The sequence below is a fragment of the Rhinatrema bivittatum genome, chromosome 3 (assembly GCF_901001135.1).
Source record: "Rhinatrema bivittatum chromosome 3, aRhiBiv1.1, whole genome shotgun sequence".
In the NCBI taxonomy this organism is placed as follows: Eukaryota; Metazoa; Chordata; class Amphibia; order Gymnophiona; family Rhinatrematidae; genus Rhinatrema; species Rhinatrema bivittatum.
Genome location: NC_042617.1, coordinates 564,338,616 through 564,356,300, shown reverse-complemented (window position 1 = coordinate 564,356,300; position 17,685 = coordinate 564,338,616). Strand labels below are relative to the sequence as shown.

The window sequence follows — 17,685 nt, the reverse complement described above, 5'->3', positions numbered from 1 at the left end:
TATGTTAGGACTACCATCCTGCTTGTCCTGTGAGAATGCCACATACTAAGCGTGAAGCTCGTGTGAAGGAAGTTATCGCTACAAACGAAGAAGGATTCCAGCAAGCAAAGATCGATAGCTTCTTTAATCTTACCCTGAGGATGCTGGGAGCAAGGGCCGCCGGCAGAGAAATCCAGGAGCTTGGATTGATCCCCATGGCCGAAGAGATTTCGCTCAGCCCAGGGGCACCCGAGATGCCGACGCCAGCGCGAGTCCAGACAGGAGAAGGAGGGGAAGAAGTATTGCGAGCTCTAGTGCAGAGGAGGAGAGAGCAACTCTTCCCCCCCGCCCCCCGAGTTGGACGGAGACAGCGGAGAATTGGCACTTGGAGGAGGTGGAGGAGTCTTGAAGGAATGGCTACCTCCATACCTAAACCCCAGGGGGATAATCCGGAACGGGACAAAGCACTGCAAGACCTGGTAACTTTACAATCAAAAAATGTATTTTCCTTACATAAACCTCCCATAGTAACTTTAAATACATTGTGGAAAGCGATGGTATCAATTGAGTCTGCTATTACAACATTAACGTAGGCTTTTCTTGATTTGAATAAAAGGGGACTAAATGCTGAAAAAATGCTGATTGTACATCAAAATAAAATTGAGAAATTGGAGGAGAAAGTTACCTCAATGGAAAACATTCAAGGAACTTTAAGAAAAGCAGAGGTAAATGCAGAGAGAAAATTTGAGAATATAGAAAATTTACTGAAATATCCAAATTTACGAATAGTGAATTTTCCTGTTCTGAAAAGGCTGTCCCCGGTTGAGATACTAAAAGAATATATGCAAGAATGCTTAAAAATTCCCAAGGAGATAATTCCAGTTGTCTCTAAAGCATTCTTTGTCTTAAAGAAGGATATACCATCTATGGGAGTGGAGGAAAAGCAAGATATGAGGTCTTTGAATGCCTCAGAATTGATTGAGATGTCTATACAGACTGAGATTAAGACCAGGGGCACATTACTGGCAACCTTTCCATTCGAGCAGGACAGAAATCTTATTCTGAAGTATTTCTTTAGGTATAGAACTGTTAAATACTACAGGCAAAGTGTTTGGATATACCCTGACATCGACCGCTCCACTCAGGAGCAAAGAAGAAAGGTTTTGCTTATGAGGCCTGAAGTACTAAGTTGTGGTGCCAGTATGGTCCTGAAGTATCCCTGTAAATGTTGCTTAAAATTCCAAGAGAACAAATATATCTTTTACGAACCTGATCAATTAAGGGGATTCTTAGATGGCAAGGGATGATGTGCTATAAAGTATGGGGTAATGCATCATGTGGTGGTTTATTCCTTGTTATTGATTATATGTATTTTGAGCTCCTTTATTTCCTTTATATCTTGGTCCCAATATTGCCTGTAAGTTTTAGAGATCTATGTTAAAAGTTTATATTTACTTCACATTGTGAAATTTGCTTTTGAATTATTTTGTCAGATCTCTTATACCTTGATATATGATGTAATATATCTGAAATTGCATAAATAAATTAAAAAAAAAAAAAAAGAAGCTCACCCTCTGCAAATGGGAGCGAGGGACCAGAGTATAGTACTTCCTCTGGCGGTAGAAAGACTTCTTCTGACCCTGTCTCACCAACCTCCTTGCTGAGGAGGGTGGGTCTGAAGTGCTGGCAGAGAATTGTTGGAGGGTCTCATGGTAGTCCTGCAACTGGGCTACTGCATCCTTCACCTTATCTCCAAAGCGATTCTCTCCCATACACAGCAAGTCAGCAAGTCTTTCCTGGACCTCCAGTTGGAGATCCGAGGCCTGCAGCCATGCCATTCCATGGGTGCTGATTCTCACTGCAGAGACTCTCAATGCTGTTTTAAAAACATTGCAAGTTGTACGAACCTCATGTTTTCTGCATTCCAGGCCCTTCTGTACCAGTGACATGAAGGTGTCTTGCTGCTGTTGAGGCAGCTGCTCAGCCGCCTCTTGCACCTGCTTCCAGAGGTTCTGTGAATACTGGCTCATGTAGAGCTGGTAGGAGACAATGCGGGCAATAAGCATGGTTCCCTGGAATACTTTCCTTGCAAGAGCATCCATCGCCCTGTGATCCTTCCTGGGGGCAACCAAAGCGTGGGTCGTCTTCCTGTTCATGGGAGGTACTGTGAGGGGTTGTTCCCAGATCCTTAGCAGCAACTTCTTAATGATGTTGTGCACTGGGACCACCACAATCTCCTTAGGAGCCTCCACGAACTAGAGGATTTCCAGCATCTTGTGCCTGGCATCCTTCTCAGTCAACAACTGAAAAGGAATAGCCTTGGCCATTGCCTACACCCAAATCCTGTGAAAATTAAGTCCTCTGGTGGAGACTTCCTTCATTCCTCTGGAGGAGAAGACTCTCAGGGGAGACCCTCTCAGTCCTCGGAGGAGGAAGCTGCAGTGTCATAACCCCAGGGGTCAAATGGAGCCTCATCCTCACTGTAGTCCTCATCCTCACTGTAGTCCTCACAAACCTCTAGAGGGTCTGTAATGGACATGGTTCTCGGACACTGGGGGCATTGACAAAAACCAGATGAGGCCAAGATGAATGAAAAGAAAGGGGATAATAGGGATGTGAATCTTTTTGACGATTTAAAATATCGTCCGATATATTTTAAATCGTCAAAAATCATTAGAGGCGATATTTAATAGGAATTCCCCCGATTTATCGTCAAAAATCGTAAATCGGGGGAAGGGGGAGGGGAGGGGGAGGGCGGGAAAACCGGCACACTAAAATATCCCTAAAACCCACCCCGACCCTTTAAAATAAATCCCCCACCCTCCCAAACCCCCCCAAAATGTCTTAAATTACCTGGGGTCCAGTGGGGGGTCCCGTTGTGATCTTCCACTCTCGGGCCACGAGTGTGTTGATAGAAAATGACGCCGGCGTTACCTTTGCCCTGTCATATGACAGGGCAAAGGTAGCGCCGGCGCCATTTTGGTTCCTGTCCCCGTCACGAGCGTAGAAGATCGCTCCCGGACCCCCACTGGACCCCCAGGGACTTTTGGCCAGCTTGGGGGGCCTCCTGACCCCCACAAGACTTGCCAAAAGTCCAGCGGGGGTCCGGGAATGACCTCCTGCACTCGAATCATGTTGCTGTAATGAAAAATGGTGCCGGCCGTATGGCCGGCGCCATTTTGCCATACGGCAATATGGCCATATGGCCGGCGCCATTTTGCAAAATTTTGAAAAATGGCGCCGTACGGCCGGCGCCATTTTGCCGTATGGCAATATGGCCATATGGCCGGCGCCATTTTGCAAAATTTTGAAAAATGGTGCCGGCCATATGGCCATATTGCCGTACGGCAACACGATTCGAGTGCAGGAGGTCGTTCCCGGACCCCCGCTGGACTTTTGGCAAGTCTTGTGGGGGTCAGGAGGCCCCCCCAAGCTGGCCAAAAGTCCCTGGGGGTCCAGCGGGGATCCAGGAGCGATCTTCTATGCTTGTGACGTCGGGGACAGGAACCAAAATGGTGCCGGCGCCATTTTCTATCAACGCATTCGTGGCCCGAGAGTGGAAGATCACAACAGGACCCCTCCACTGGACCCCGGGTAATTTAAGACATTTTGGGAGGGGTTCGGGAGGGTGGGGGATTTATTTTAAAGGGTCGGGGTGGGTTTTAGGGATGTTTTAGTGTGCCGGTTTTCCCGCCCTCCCCCGATTTACGATTTACACGATATTTTAAAAAACAAAACCGCGACGATCCGATTCCCTCCCCCCCCCAGCCGAAATCGATCGTTAAGACGATCGATCACACGATACACATCTCTAGGGGATAACGAGATCAGTGACAGCAGGCACTGAGGCACTGCTGCCACAGAGCAAAAACAAACTTAACAAAAATGTCAAAAAGCATAAGGAGCCTACAGGGAGAAATTGAGAGGGTCCCAGCATCGGATGAATGCAGAAAAACCCAAAATTAAAATCGGTGAACATTTTTTCCAAGGCAATTTCCAAAGGAAAAGCCATTAGTTCACTTAACCGCGAGGCAAAAGCTCCATGGATAAATAGATTAAAGAGGGGCCCTGTGTAGACACGTGGTATAGGGCATGCTGGTCATGCTCAGTATGCCTAGTCAAAGTTCTAGAAACTCTGATGTAAGTTTTCTGTATTGGGCTCCATCTGATGATGTCACCCATGTATAAGGCCTACCTGCTTGTCCTAGGAAAACAACTGTGTGTTTCCTGCATCTATATGGGGAGTAGGGGAGCAATTGGAGATTGTTAAAAGTTCTTCAGTAAATTTTTCTGAAAGAAAATTCTTTTTTTAGTCCTCTAATATCTTGTGGAATAAGAAACTTCCTACAAGAGTTTTATATTCTTCTGGAATATATAACACCACTGAAGGTGAAATATTACTCATCAGTCAGAAGCTATAAATTATGCATCATTTACAAAGCGAATGTTTGCAATTGAACATATATATAAATCTATATTACAAAAAGGTTTAGGGCTCTGGGTGAGCATTGTAAGGTGTGGCTAAGTATCTGCATCGGTGAATCTGCCCAAACAAGTGAACCGCAGGGCTGGTGGAGAGCCCAGCAGCTGAAGAGGAACCAGAGCCTAAACAACTGAAATGCCAGCCAACAAAAAAACAGCAGATAAGATGGGCGAGAGGGGAAGGGAAGAAAAAGTGAAGAGAAATGAAGAGAGGGGGGGGGGGGGGGGAAGTGAAAAGGCAGAGTAGAGGGAGAAGGAGGAAGGTGGACAGAGGGAATGGGAGAGTGGAAAGGGGGACAAAGTGGAGAGAGTAAGGAGTGAAGAATGCCTCACACCACATACACACATACATTATCTTCTACCACCACCCCCACATACACCTCTTTCTCCAAATACAGTCCACTCACTCACACACACAGTTAACCACACCCAATAAACTTACTCCCCCCCACACCCCACTCCACAAACATAATACTTAACCCTCTCACACGATTAACCAATGGGGAGGTGTCTAGTGGGACATTATGCTGCTTTATATCCTTCATATACTAGAGATGTGCATCGTTTTTTGTGTTCATGTCATTCTTCGTTTTTCGGCCGCCATGGAAAATGTCGTTTTTTTTCGGTTCGGGTCTTTTTTTTCTCGAAAAATCGATTTTTAGTTAGTGCGCGCTAACTCCCCGTTAGTGCGCGCTAACTCCTGTTAGCGCGCACTGACAAAAACCGTTAGATTTTGTTATTTTTTGTTACTTTTTGTTAGTTTTTGTCAGTGCGCGCTAACGGGAGTTAGCGCGCACTGACGGGGAGTTAGCGCGCACTGACTCCCGTTAGTGCGCACTAATCGGAAAAACGAATTTTTGCGAAAAAATGGGAAAATCCAGATTTTTTTCGGGCTCCCTGAAACATGCCGAATTGGACAATTTCGTTGCAATTATCCAATTCGGCAAAAACGAATGCACATCTCTAACATATACACATATGCACCTACAGTATAACATCAGAACATTCACTGACCTAAAATTCTCATTATCCTGAAAAATCGCAGTCCCTTGGCCCTGATCCATTATCAGAAAACCTTCTATTATTCTATAACTGGTTGGCTTCATATGATGCATTATCCAGAAAATCCCCCATTATGCTAAATTCTTGCAGCCAAAAACTTCCATTATCTGAAATGGCCTTGGTCTTGACCATTCTGGATAAATGGTGCTCTACTGTTTGCATACACATAGACACTATAGCCACAGAATGAAATCAATTTAAAGTGAGCTCATACAGCAAATTAAAAAAAAACCAACCCACAATGGCTAAGAATGAACCAGGTTTCAATAAAAATGCTTACAATACAGTACATTAATTGAAGATTTTATTTAAATCTACCACTTAATCCATAAAATGAATAACTATAAAAATTCAATGCTGTAGGTAAAAAAAAAAAAAAAAAAAAAAAAGGCAAATGCAAGATGGCTTTTCTTACCAGACTTGGGATTATCGGTTCTGTTAGTATCAGATGTGTTAGTGGTGGCAGTGAATGGTGTAGCGGTAGTTACAGAAGCTACAAAGACAAGAAAACCATGAACTTGCAAGAAAATGTTGGTTAACATGAACTTGCAGGGCAAATGTCATTAAATCAATAAAATAACGACATAATGCATGATGGAAAGCAGCAGTACACAGGGAAGAGAGGAGAAGAAGCAATATTAGCTAATGGAGTGGGCATCCCCTATAAGCACACTGTGTCCAAGTAGCAGTCAGATGGCACAGAGGAAACAAAAGGACAATACCAAGACCAGAAACTCCTCGAAGATGCCCGCTAAATCAACTAATATTGCTACTATACAACAAATGGGGACGATATTTCTGTTTGTTTGTTTTTGTATAAAACAAAACAAAACATTTTTCAAGCAGTCATTAAGAGAATGCCTGCTACCATTTGCTTAGTATAGTGGGTACTTATAGGCAGTTATTTTCTACCAGTTTAGTGATGCACATGAAATATTTATGTCATCTAATTTTAGAGTTTAATCTGATAGAGAAGAGAAAGTTATTCCCAGTAGATTTTTAAAATCAAGGTTAGGCTTGACAAAACCCAACAATAAATGTTTTCAAAACAAATTAAATTGTATTATTTTGATGGATTTTTTTTTCTGTGTCTACTTTTGTAAAAATGTGGTCCAAGAAAGCCAAAATTTGTTTGTGATAATATTTTGATCCAAGATTTTAACTTGAATTTTAGGAAAACAATAGTAATCCCCAAAAACTGCCTATAAATACTGACAACTAATGTTTTGCATAAGGAAAATAATATAAAATTGAAATACCAGCATATTACTTTCCAACTTTTGTCCCATTAGGATCCATTTTAAAAAGCTAGCAGAAAATCATAGGACTCACTCAAAAGCTACAGTAAAACCTGCACATTGTTGTAATCCAGAAAATGTTTCATCAGTTTGATTTCAAAGAGTTAAGCTATGCATAAAATCAAAATGTAATTTCCACGTATCAGAACCAACTTACCATGTTGCTTTTAAATTTAAAAATCCTCAGTAAACCCGGCTCACCTGTCCTATTTTATTTTCAGTATTCCAAATGAGCATTTATCTGGTGATCGTCTTCTTGCTTTTGGTTCATGACTCATAAGCTAAGAACCCATGATGTGGCACAAGCTGCAAATGCACAGTCTGTCGCATTTGATAAAACCATCAGTGGATTAAAAAGCATTTTGCCATGTCGCAGTCCGTAGATTCAAATATATTTACTCCAGACTAAGGCAGAAGTAACTTTGGATTGGAAATATGCAGGAACTGGAGCTCATAGTTTCTTTTAATTTAGTGTGTGAGGAGCTTTATTTGTTAGTACTGGTGAACAACTTCTTGCAGGGAATTTTCCCAAGTCATAAATTTGTGTGAAGTCAGTAATACTAGGTGACAAACAAGGTCATTTTGCTCAACCATTTTATGAGTGGGCAAGAGCGCTCACAATGATGTGGACAGGGAGAGTAATTTTGCATGTTCAGGTAAAGTCTGTATGTACCTTTTACACAGAGACTTTACCAAAATTTTCACAGCAAGCTTATGCACATATGTTTGCTTCAAAAATTAATGGGTAATTGGCCTGTTATGCACACAGAGTAATTTGCACAAAATTACACCTGTTCTTCTCAAGGCAAAACTTCTACAGGTTAACTTATGTACAGACTTCTTAAAATAGTTATGTGCATGAGTTCCAACTCCACCTCAACTCGGTCCTCTGGAATGCCTCTCTCCAATTACAAAGAAATACAAGCGAAACCAGGTTACGTGCTTACTGTTACATGTACAAAGCCCCGGGTTATTTTGCAACAGCCTTTTATGCTCGAAAATGGCTTTGAATATCAGGCCCTAAAAGATTTCAGCACCCACACCCAGGGGTGTTAAAGGTTGTGCTTTAAGCAATCAGGACATCAAATCCTTTAATACACACTCTACAGCAGTGATGGCTAACCGGTAACACGCCGCGACTTTTTGCTGACACGTGCAGCGTTTCGTGGACTATCGGGAATTATTTTTTAAATCTGCTGCGCCAAGCCTTTTTTTTTTTTTTTTTTTTTATCGGCTGTGCCGACCCTTTAAAACTAGTTTTTTAGTATCCCCCCACCCTCCGCATGTATGAGAAAATCCAGGGGAGTAAGAGTTTGGGGGGGGGGGGGGGTGGAGGGGGAGAGAGTGTTTTAATTGAAGATTAAATTGAAAGATGAAATTCAGCAACAAAAAAGTCACTAAGCAGGTAAGGTAAAGAATTATTTGTTTTTGCTTTATTAATAAATACAGAACATATATAACTTTTTGTTATTAATATTAGAGCTACAAATATCACAAAATTATGGATTTTTCTAGAAGTGACACATCACCCGAGTTATGCTCGGGTGATGTGTCGGGTGATTAGGTCTTCCATCATCCCATACTAAACCTCTCCAAATGATACAGAACACTGCAGCAAGAATCTTAACAAACAAGAGGAGAAGAGATCATATTACGCCAGTCCTCAAAGACCTTCACTGGTTGCCAATCCACTACAGAATAATCCATAAGTCCCTCACCACAATCTACAAAAATATCCATGGACTTGCTCCACTATATCTACAAATAACTCTCAAAAAACACTCCTCCACCAGACCCATTAGAGAAGCGTACAGAGAATATCTACAGGTACCACACGCCAATACCACCCAACATATAACATTGAGAATTCCATCCCCTTAGAATTACGACAGGAACCATGCCTTCCAACCTTCAGAAAAAGACTTAAAACATGGTTATTCAAGAAAGCCTTTCCGGACTCTTACTGATTCTCTTCCATCAAACTTAGCCTTACTGATTATCATCCATTAAACTGATCCAGACATTACCAGTTACTGCAACGTTCTACCACTTATGTTAAACTTCTATCATCTTCTTCTTCTACTCCCACTTAGAATCATCCCTGTTTTATTGTAACTTCTTTTTCTGTGCACTTGTTATAATTTGTAATGTATACTCTCAGGTTATAGTTATGTACGCTATGTATTACTCACCCCTTGTTAAATGTAAACAGACATGATACGATCATCCGTGAATGCCGGTATAGAAAAACACAAATAAATAAAAATAAATAAATAAATGCTCGTTTTTTTAATGAATTTTGACACACTGAGCGCAAAAGGTTGGCCATCACTGCTCTACAGCATATTACACTTACAAAATATCCTTGGATAAAAAAAAGGAACACGTTTTGATTTCGTGTGTAAGAGAACATTTTGATCTCATCATGTGCTATTAAAACTACTCTGCCATTGGTTAGTGCCTCGTGATGTTGAATAAAGGAGAGTGATGCATGGCTGCATGAGATTGACGTTCCACAATGCTTGATTTTTGTTTTGCAACAATCTGAAATCCAATTTTTTGCAACAATCTGCCCCATTAACAGCTCCTCTGTAGCAGCGGGGAGTTTAGATATAATACTGCATCCTTGGTCATACTGTGGTAGACAAAATATACATTTTGTGTTATTCATCCTTGGACAATAAGAACCAATTAATCTGAGCATTTTTGCATAAAACTGGTATCAAGAGGAAATTGTACAGCTTGATAAAAATGAAGCTGTGCCTAGAACGTTCAATTTGATCACTTCTTTTATTGTTACATACCAATATCTGGTTTTGCACACATGAGAACAAATGCAGTCTGTGATTATTCCTTTCTGTTAATCTTCTAGAAAACTACACAACATGGCACGCCAAAGTATTTGAAAATGAAAGATCATGACCAGCAGACTAAAAGACTCTCATGGCTTAAATATTCAATGGAAAGCCAAGAGTTGGACAAACTTCCTTTCTTCTTTGGAAATGCAAATAATTTTAAATGATTAATTGCTAACTACTGTAAACCAATTTGATATGCTTGCATGAAAAGTCGGGATATAAAAATCTATATAAATAAAAATGTAAATGTTCGTTTGTTCAAAATCTTAAATCTCCGAAAGTTCTTCACCGATTGCTTTGAAATTTTGACACAACGTTGCATTCAAATACACGCATGTTTTTATATACCTATATTATATAGATGTCACACCTGTGACAGGTAAAACCATGTTTTTTTGGAAAAACAGCGCCATCTGTTGGACGTTAAAGCAATACACACTATCTACAATATAAATGGGCTCTGACTGACGAACTGCAAATGCACAGTAGAGAGCAGCTCTACCACGCATGTGCGGACCATAGAGCTCTGCGCTACGTGCTGGGTGTCACAGAGGGGAGGAGGAAAGGGCCGACGAGTCGCCGCTCCGAGAAATGACTCAGCCCGTTCCTCCGCCGCTGGGGAAGGGGGGAGGGAGTAGGGACTGTCGGACAGTTACACACAGGAGGAGGAAAGGCTAGAAGAGTCGCCGAGCCAGTCCATCCACCACCGGGGAAGGGGGGGAGGGAGTTGGGACGGCCGGAGCAGAGCTAATGCGCATTGTGAAATTAAACCGGACTGAGCCACGGCAACGCGTGGCCGGGTACAGCTAATTATTAAATAAATAAATAAACTATGTCTCCAAAAGCAATACTATTATGCAGAACTGGCATTTTGCCCTTGCCCACAGATACCATGCTTTTATAGAAAAATCTATAGCCTCTACTCTTACAAAAAGTTACAATGGTCTTTTGTCCTTCGAAATTGTGCCAGGAAACAATAAAGCCAGCTTTGAATGTCGGCTCACTATAAATGGCTGTAAGCAAATCTGAAAAAATGATTTAAATTGTGAATCTGGGGGAGGGAAAGGGGGAAAAGGAGGTGGAATACAGCTGGGAGAGGGGAGTTAAGGAGGGAGAATAAGGCAAAAAGTGTAAAAGTTTAAATAAGCAAAACAAAACATGACAAAAGAAAAACTAAGGAAATATAGATGAATAAAAAGAAAAACCAGGAACAATTTGTGAAAACTGTGAAAACACAAAAAAAACCACCTCAAAACGCTGGGCAGGGTGAAGCAGAGTGTTTCCCAGCTCCTAAAAATTTTGGCTGGCACATTCATTATCATTTGTCCATAGTGTGACAAGGGCAGATCTATAAAGAGGTAGGGCGAGGCGGCAAAATTTTGGAGTGGCAGCAAAGGCCCCTCCCCCCAAAAAACTCCCTGAGATGGCCACCACCCCACTGTGCCTTTTAAATTCTAATGCCAGCTAGGTTCCCACACTCCGAATGGTCGCGACACCACGAGATGACAGGATTCCCACTCCCCACTAGCAAATAAGAAGGCCTTGCGGTAGTGCAGAGCAATGGCGTCCTGATGGGGGTTCCCACTCCCACCAGCAATAGGAAGGCCCCCAGGCAGCATGGAACAATGACTTGCTGACAGGGTTCCTACTCCCCACCAGCAATAGGAAGCCCTTCAGCAGAAGAGTCCGGGGGATGTTGAGCTAAAACCAGGACCCCGAATGCGGAGAACTCACCACCTTGATTACATGTTCCCTGCACTGCTTTGGCCATCACTCCATCTACTGGAGCTGGACAACTCTCCCGTGGTCCTGCCGCACCATCTTGCTCAGCAAGTTTTATTCCCGCCCCCTTTGTGACAACTTCCTGGGGTGCTAAGCTAAAGCCAGGACTGCGAACACTGGAGAGACTCCTGCCTTTGTTGTGGACACGAAGGAGCATGCAACAATCTGCCCCATTAACAGCTCCTCTGTAGCAGCGGGGAGTTTAGATATAATACTGCATCCTTGGTCATACTGTGGTAGACAAAATATACATTTTGTGTTATTCATCCAGGACAGACACAAAGGAGCCTGCCCCTTTGTGTCTTTCCTGAGTGCACCATCAGTCTGGTTTGTTTTTTTTTCCCCCTGCATCGCTCTTCATGGCATCTGCAAATTCCCGTGAACTATTTTACAATGTTAAATTTCTTACTCAACCCACTCCCATGAAATCCCAGCGAAATGACCTGGCTACAGGAGACAAATTAGCCACAGCTTTCGCTTCCTTCTTTTACACTAAAATACAAAATCTCTGCAGATCCTTTCCCATCACACAGCCAACTTTTCCTGTTTCTCCGATTATCTCTGAACCTCTTTAGGTAAACTTTGAATATATTTCCCATGCTGACATTGTGCCGACTATCCAATCTCTTGAAAGCTCCACATGCTCCCTTGACCTTTGCGCTACTGCCCCCCTAAAATGCTTCCGCAATGAAATTATTCCTCAATTAGCCAACATTACCATCCTCTCCCTCTCCACCAGAAATCTGCCTCTTTGTCTTAAGTGGGCATCTTTAAATCTATACTTAAGAAATCCACTTTGGATCCCTCTGACATTTCCAACTCCCGTCCCATTTCCCCTCTACTATTTCATGCTAAAATCATTGAATCCTCTATACTGAAAGAACTTATCCAATTTTTTGATAAGCACTCCATATTGGATCAGCACCAATTCGGCTTCTGAAAATATCACAGCACAGAAACTCTTCCTGCCTCCAGCTTGGACATCATTCATTGTGGTTTTTATTGATGTACTTGATATCTTCTCCTCCTCCTAGATATTTTTGCAGCTTTTGTCACTTTGGATTACACTATTCTCCTATCATGTTGTTCTGAGATCGACATTTCTGGTTCTGTTCTTATATATATATATATATATATATATATATATATATATATATATATATATATATCTGTTCACAACAGATTAACATACATGGGACAACTTTGTCTTGGTACCCAATTATCTCTGGAGTACCCCAGGCATTTGCACTTTCAACTGCATTTTTCAATATATACCTCATTCCTCTAGGTCATCTCCTTGGGCAGCTTGGTGTCACATACAAAATGCATGCAGATGACATGCAGTTTTTCTTCCCAATTGTATTCATCATGGTCAGACACAATTCATTTCCTTACATTTCTCTTCAATTTATTCGGTGCTGGCTCTCTGTTAACAGGCTTTCGTTGAATCTTAAAAAAAATGAGGCTCTTCTCCTTGGTCATCACCCTCCTATCTCAATCCCTGACAGAGAAGGGCTACCAAAATGATAAGGGGAATGGAACAACTCCCCTATGAGGAAAGACTAAAGAGGTTAGGACTTTTCAGCTTGGAGAAGAGACGACTGAGGGGGGATATGATAGAGGTGTTTAAAATCATGAGAGGTCTAGAACAGGTAGATGTGAATCGGTTATTTACTCTTTCGGATAGTAGAAAGACTAGGGGGCACTCCATGAAGTTAGCATGGGGCACATTTAAAACTAATCGGAGAAAGTTCTTTTTTACTCAACGCACAATTAAACTCTGGAATTTGTTGCCAGAGGATGTGGTTAGTGCAGTTAGTATAGCTGTGTTTAAAAAAGGATTGGATAAGTTCTTGGAGGAGAAGTCCATTACCTGCTATTAAGTTCACTTAGAGAATAGCCACTGCCATTAGCAATGGTAACATGGAATAGACTTAGTTTTTGGGTACTTGCCAGGTTCTTATGGCCTAGATTGGCCACTATTGGAAACAGGTTGCTGGGCTTGATGGGCCCTTGGTCTGACCCAGTATGGCATTTTCTTATGTTTTCACATTTTTGGTGATAATATGCTATCTCAGACAGTCCGTAACCTTGGTATTACTCTCGATACAATCTCTCCATGATTTCACAATTCATCAGTTGCTTTATGCTCCTTTTTCAAACTGAGGATGCTATGGCATTCAACCTGCTAATTTCCATACTGTACTCCAAGCCCTTATTTTTCCTTTCATTGACTACTGTAACTGTCTCTATGCTGGTCGACCTCAAAACACTCTACGTTCTTTACAGATCATTCAGAATTCCACTGCATGTCTATTGACTGGCCCTCTGATTCAAGATCAGATCACTCCCTTTCTAAAGAGTTTACATTGGTTACCTATACTCTGGCACATTAAGTTTAAAGTTGCTGCCTCCATTTACAACCTCCTCCATAATATATTATCTTCTCCCTGGATCAGCTCCACTCTTTATAACCTTGCCTGTTAACTTTTAGAAAAAGACTTAAAAACCTGGCTATTTCACCAAGCCTTCGCCGACCCACCAGACAATCACTAGTTGTCCTTCACGCTTACCCGTTATGGTGATTACACTCACTAATGGACTCTGACACCTCCAGGTTAAAGCACCATTATGCTTTAACCCGTATGCCCTATGGTATCACCTCATATTTATTTCCTGCCTTATCTTCTTTCCAGCTTGTTGCAAGCTTCCAAGTTCTCTTACCCTGTTGATTGTAACTTTGACTCATTCCTACCTATTGTTTTTGCTGTACTTGAATTGTTACCCCAGTTATATTCTTGTTAATTGTAAACCGATCCGATATGGTTATTTACTATGAAGGTCGGTATATAAAACTGTTAAATAAATAAATAAATATTCATACACCAGTTCAAACCCTTCGCTCCGCAAGTCAATTCCAACTGCCCATCTAGCCATTACACAAGAGTGATCTTTCTCCATACACGGTCCCATGCTCTGGAACTCCTTCACGCTATCTCTGTGGCTCACACTGGATCCCAAACAATTTAAGAAATTACTAAAGGCTCATGTATTCACTGAAGCATCAAAGTAATGATATGTCATTTTGCCTCTCCAGTTTGGCTATTTTCTCATGCAGATAAATGTACTTAGTATGTTTTGTCAGTTTTAGTTTATGAATGCTTTATTGTACCCTACCCTGAACTATTTCAGAGGGATGGGTTATAAATGCTTTTAGATAAATAAAGAAAATAAATAAATAAAAGGTCCTGTAGGACTGCCAGTGTTCCCCTTGCAGCCAGCAGCCAACAGCCAAAGCAGAAGCCCTGACAACATTTCCCATCCATTGGTAGTATCGTGAATGCGGCTGTCCCTTGAGTTTACTGTGAAACTGAATTGTAGTCTGAGTAAAGGTAGGATGTATCTAATAATGGGGTTAGAGTCTTAAAATTGATAAAATTGTTTAGGAATTTTTTTGAAACAATTAATAATGAGGATGTATTGATTAAGTTCTACAGAAGTAACTTGCGTTATAATCAACGACTACCTCATTATCTGAAACGTGATTAGAGTTTGCTGGCATGATTTTTCAACATTTTACAAAAAACGGCTTACTACAACTTTTATCGCTGGGACTATAAAAGAAGCAAATTGGAACATTACATGAGAAATAAGCATATATTAAAAACAGACCTATGTTACAGGATCAAGGTGGAGAAGGAAAGTAATTCAATCTTTATGAATGGACATTCACCACCGAAGAGTTGTTCGATACTGTACAAAGCAATGTTGATTGTTTCACGTGTAATTTGCCCTTGATGAAGCCTTTCATTAGGTGGAACTTAGGCCTTGGTTGGGTGTTTAAATAAATCTATCCAAAGAATTATTGTTTATGGTTTAGATAGAAGTCCTTACTGTAGTGATTTTATGTATGAGTGAGGTGCAATTTGCATATTGCTAAGTGAAGTAAAGTGAAGTGACTGGTGTGAATGAGATCTGCATGGTGGTTTTAATGAGGGGGGTGTTATTTAAGGATGTGTAATGTATCTTCAAGGAACTTCGTACTAAGACATTTTTGAAGTATTTAAGTTTTTGATTGGGGATAATAATTTAAATAATTGGTTTTGTTTAATTGTACATTTTTGTATAGCCTGAAATTAGGAGGGTGCTGGTCGGGATTTTTGGCTATACACACACACACACACACACACACTTTGTCACTAGATAGTGCAGCAGTAATAGAAAACAGTGAGACCTATTCTTAACAATAGGTGCTATGTTTTACTATTCAGAATTTTCCAGCAGGTTGAAGTTACTGAAGGCAGGTCATTGAAAAGGGGGGGGGGGGTGTCTATGTTTTACTGTTGGGACTTTTCCAGAATAGGAAGGTTACCAAAGGGCTAGGAGGTGTGGAAGCCATTAAAGTGATTGGCAGAGTAGCCCATACTCACTGAAGGGGTGTCTCTATAAAGGAGTATAAAATATGCTCCCCATGAGTGTTTGTTATTCTGGAGATGGGAAGAGATTAAGAAAGCTGAGGAACATGTAGCAGATACCACTTCCAATGGTGCCACTGTGTTGAAAGTCTGAGGATTTTCTACAAGCCCTTGGAGAGTTTGTTTGTTTTTTTTAACTTTTTATTTAATAAAGACCAAGACACCTGATAGGTAAAAGAGGCAAAAACAAAAACTTTACTAATATAATATCTGAGCAAATTCAACCGTTCAATAAAATAAAAGATAGAAAAGTAAAAGCCAGGAGGAGACAGAGAGCACATCTAAAGGAAAAAAATACAAGTGAGTAGAAAGGGCTACTCAGTGATTAACTGCTCTCCAAGTCCAGTATGAACCTCAGATTGAAGCGTACAATTCAATTTTTTATCTTTAAGCGTAAAAGTGATTTTCTCCCAAAAAAAAAAAAAAAAAGAAGCTATTTCAGCAATGAGACATTTGCGGAGACATTTTTTTAAAAGAAGGCAATGGTAAGTCTGGCAGCATATAAACACTGCCTAACAAATATTTTGACATTCCTGCCTATTTTTATAGCTCCGCATATGCCAAGCGGGCATAACTACAGGGATAAAGGAAAAGAAAACCCGGTAATTACCTTAAGTATCCCATGTACTTCCCGCTGAAAGAATTCCACTTCTCTGCAAGCCCACCAACACATTGGAATGGGTGTGCTAACTCCGGAGAAATAAACTGGATAGCTATAAGACCTATGAAGCAATTCATGCTTGGCTTTTATTGCATGTGGCTATCTTTGTAATCACACCCCAGATACATTGCTAGTGGCTAGAATCTAAGCACAACTGGAGATCAGAATTCCAGCGCTCAATTAGCAGCAAGATAGTGTCAGGCTCTCCAACCCCAGAGGTTTAAAAAAAAAAACCCCATCAAACAGAGTAAAAATGTTAACATAGCACAAGATTGATTAGAGACTGATTGGGCTATGTTAACATTTTTTCAAATAACTTCCTCTTATGAAGGAAACTGTTGCCCCCATCACCGCCCCCCCCCCCCCCCCGGGGCAAACCTTTTAAGATGCAGGTACACACGAGTGTGTACAGGTAACAGAAATTTTGTTTTTAGTTTCTCAAAGCAGCAAAAAAGACAAATCTGACCCAAATAAGAAGAAAATGTGACTGGAAAGAGATAGGGATTAGCAAACATGGGAGGGATAGGAGAAAATCTCTAGTTTGTCACACACCTACTTATTTACCTGTCTATTTCCATATCTTGATAGAATGGGAGACAATTAGAAGTATTCTTCATATCTTGTTACGACTGTTAGAACCAGGCAGATAAAATAACAAAGCAGCCAGATTATGTTCAAGAGTCTGGCACTCTAAGTCACTCCAACTTTGATCCAGCCTCGCAAGCTGACCAGCCAAGACAAAAGACAAAAGCCAAGATCGATCGCAAACCTACCATTCTTAGCTAAGTTAATGGAAAAACTAGTCAACTCGCAAATTTCAGATTACCTAGAAGACAACAAATTCCTCTACCCCTCACAATATGGGTTTCGTAAAGCATCCAGCACTGAATCCCTCCTGGTTTCACTAACAGACTACCTGATCATGGGTATGGACAAAGGCCAGTCATTCCTTCTGATCTTGTTGGACCTTTCAGCTGCCTTTGATACGGTGAACCACTCCAGCCTCATAAAACAACTCTCATCCATTGGAATTGCAGGTACCGCCCTAGCATGGTTCAAAACATTCCTTAACAACAGAGAATACAAAG

General features: G+C 41.2%; 1 protein-coding gene across 6 annotated transcripts in view; it reads right to left on the bottom strand.

Annotated features, from left to right (window-relative positions):
* The window catches only part of ADGRG6 (adhesion G protein-coupled receptor G6), a 338,817-nt gene that overhangs the window by 117,076 nt on the left and 204,056 nt on the right, over positions 1 to 17,685 (bottom strand). For 5 of the 6 annotated variants that reach the window (XM_029596503.1, XM_029596505.1, XM_029596504.1 and 2 more), the window contains exon 5: positions 5,939 to 6,016. The exons of the other annotated variant lie outside the window; for it this stretch is intronic. In XM_029596503.1, the coding sequence (XP_029452363.1) occupies positions 5,939 to 6,016 (78 nt within the window). The remainder of the gene's footprint in view (positions 1 to 5,938; positions 6,017 to 17,685) is intronic. 6 annotated transcript variants of the gene reach the window in all.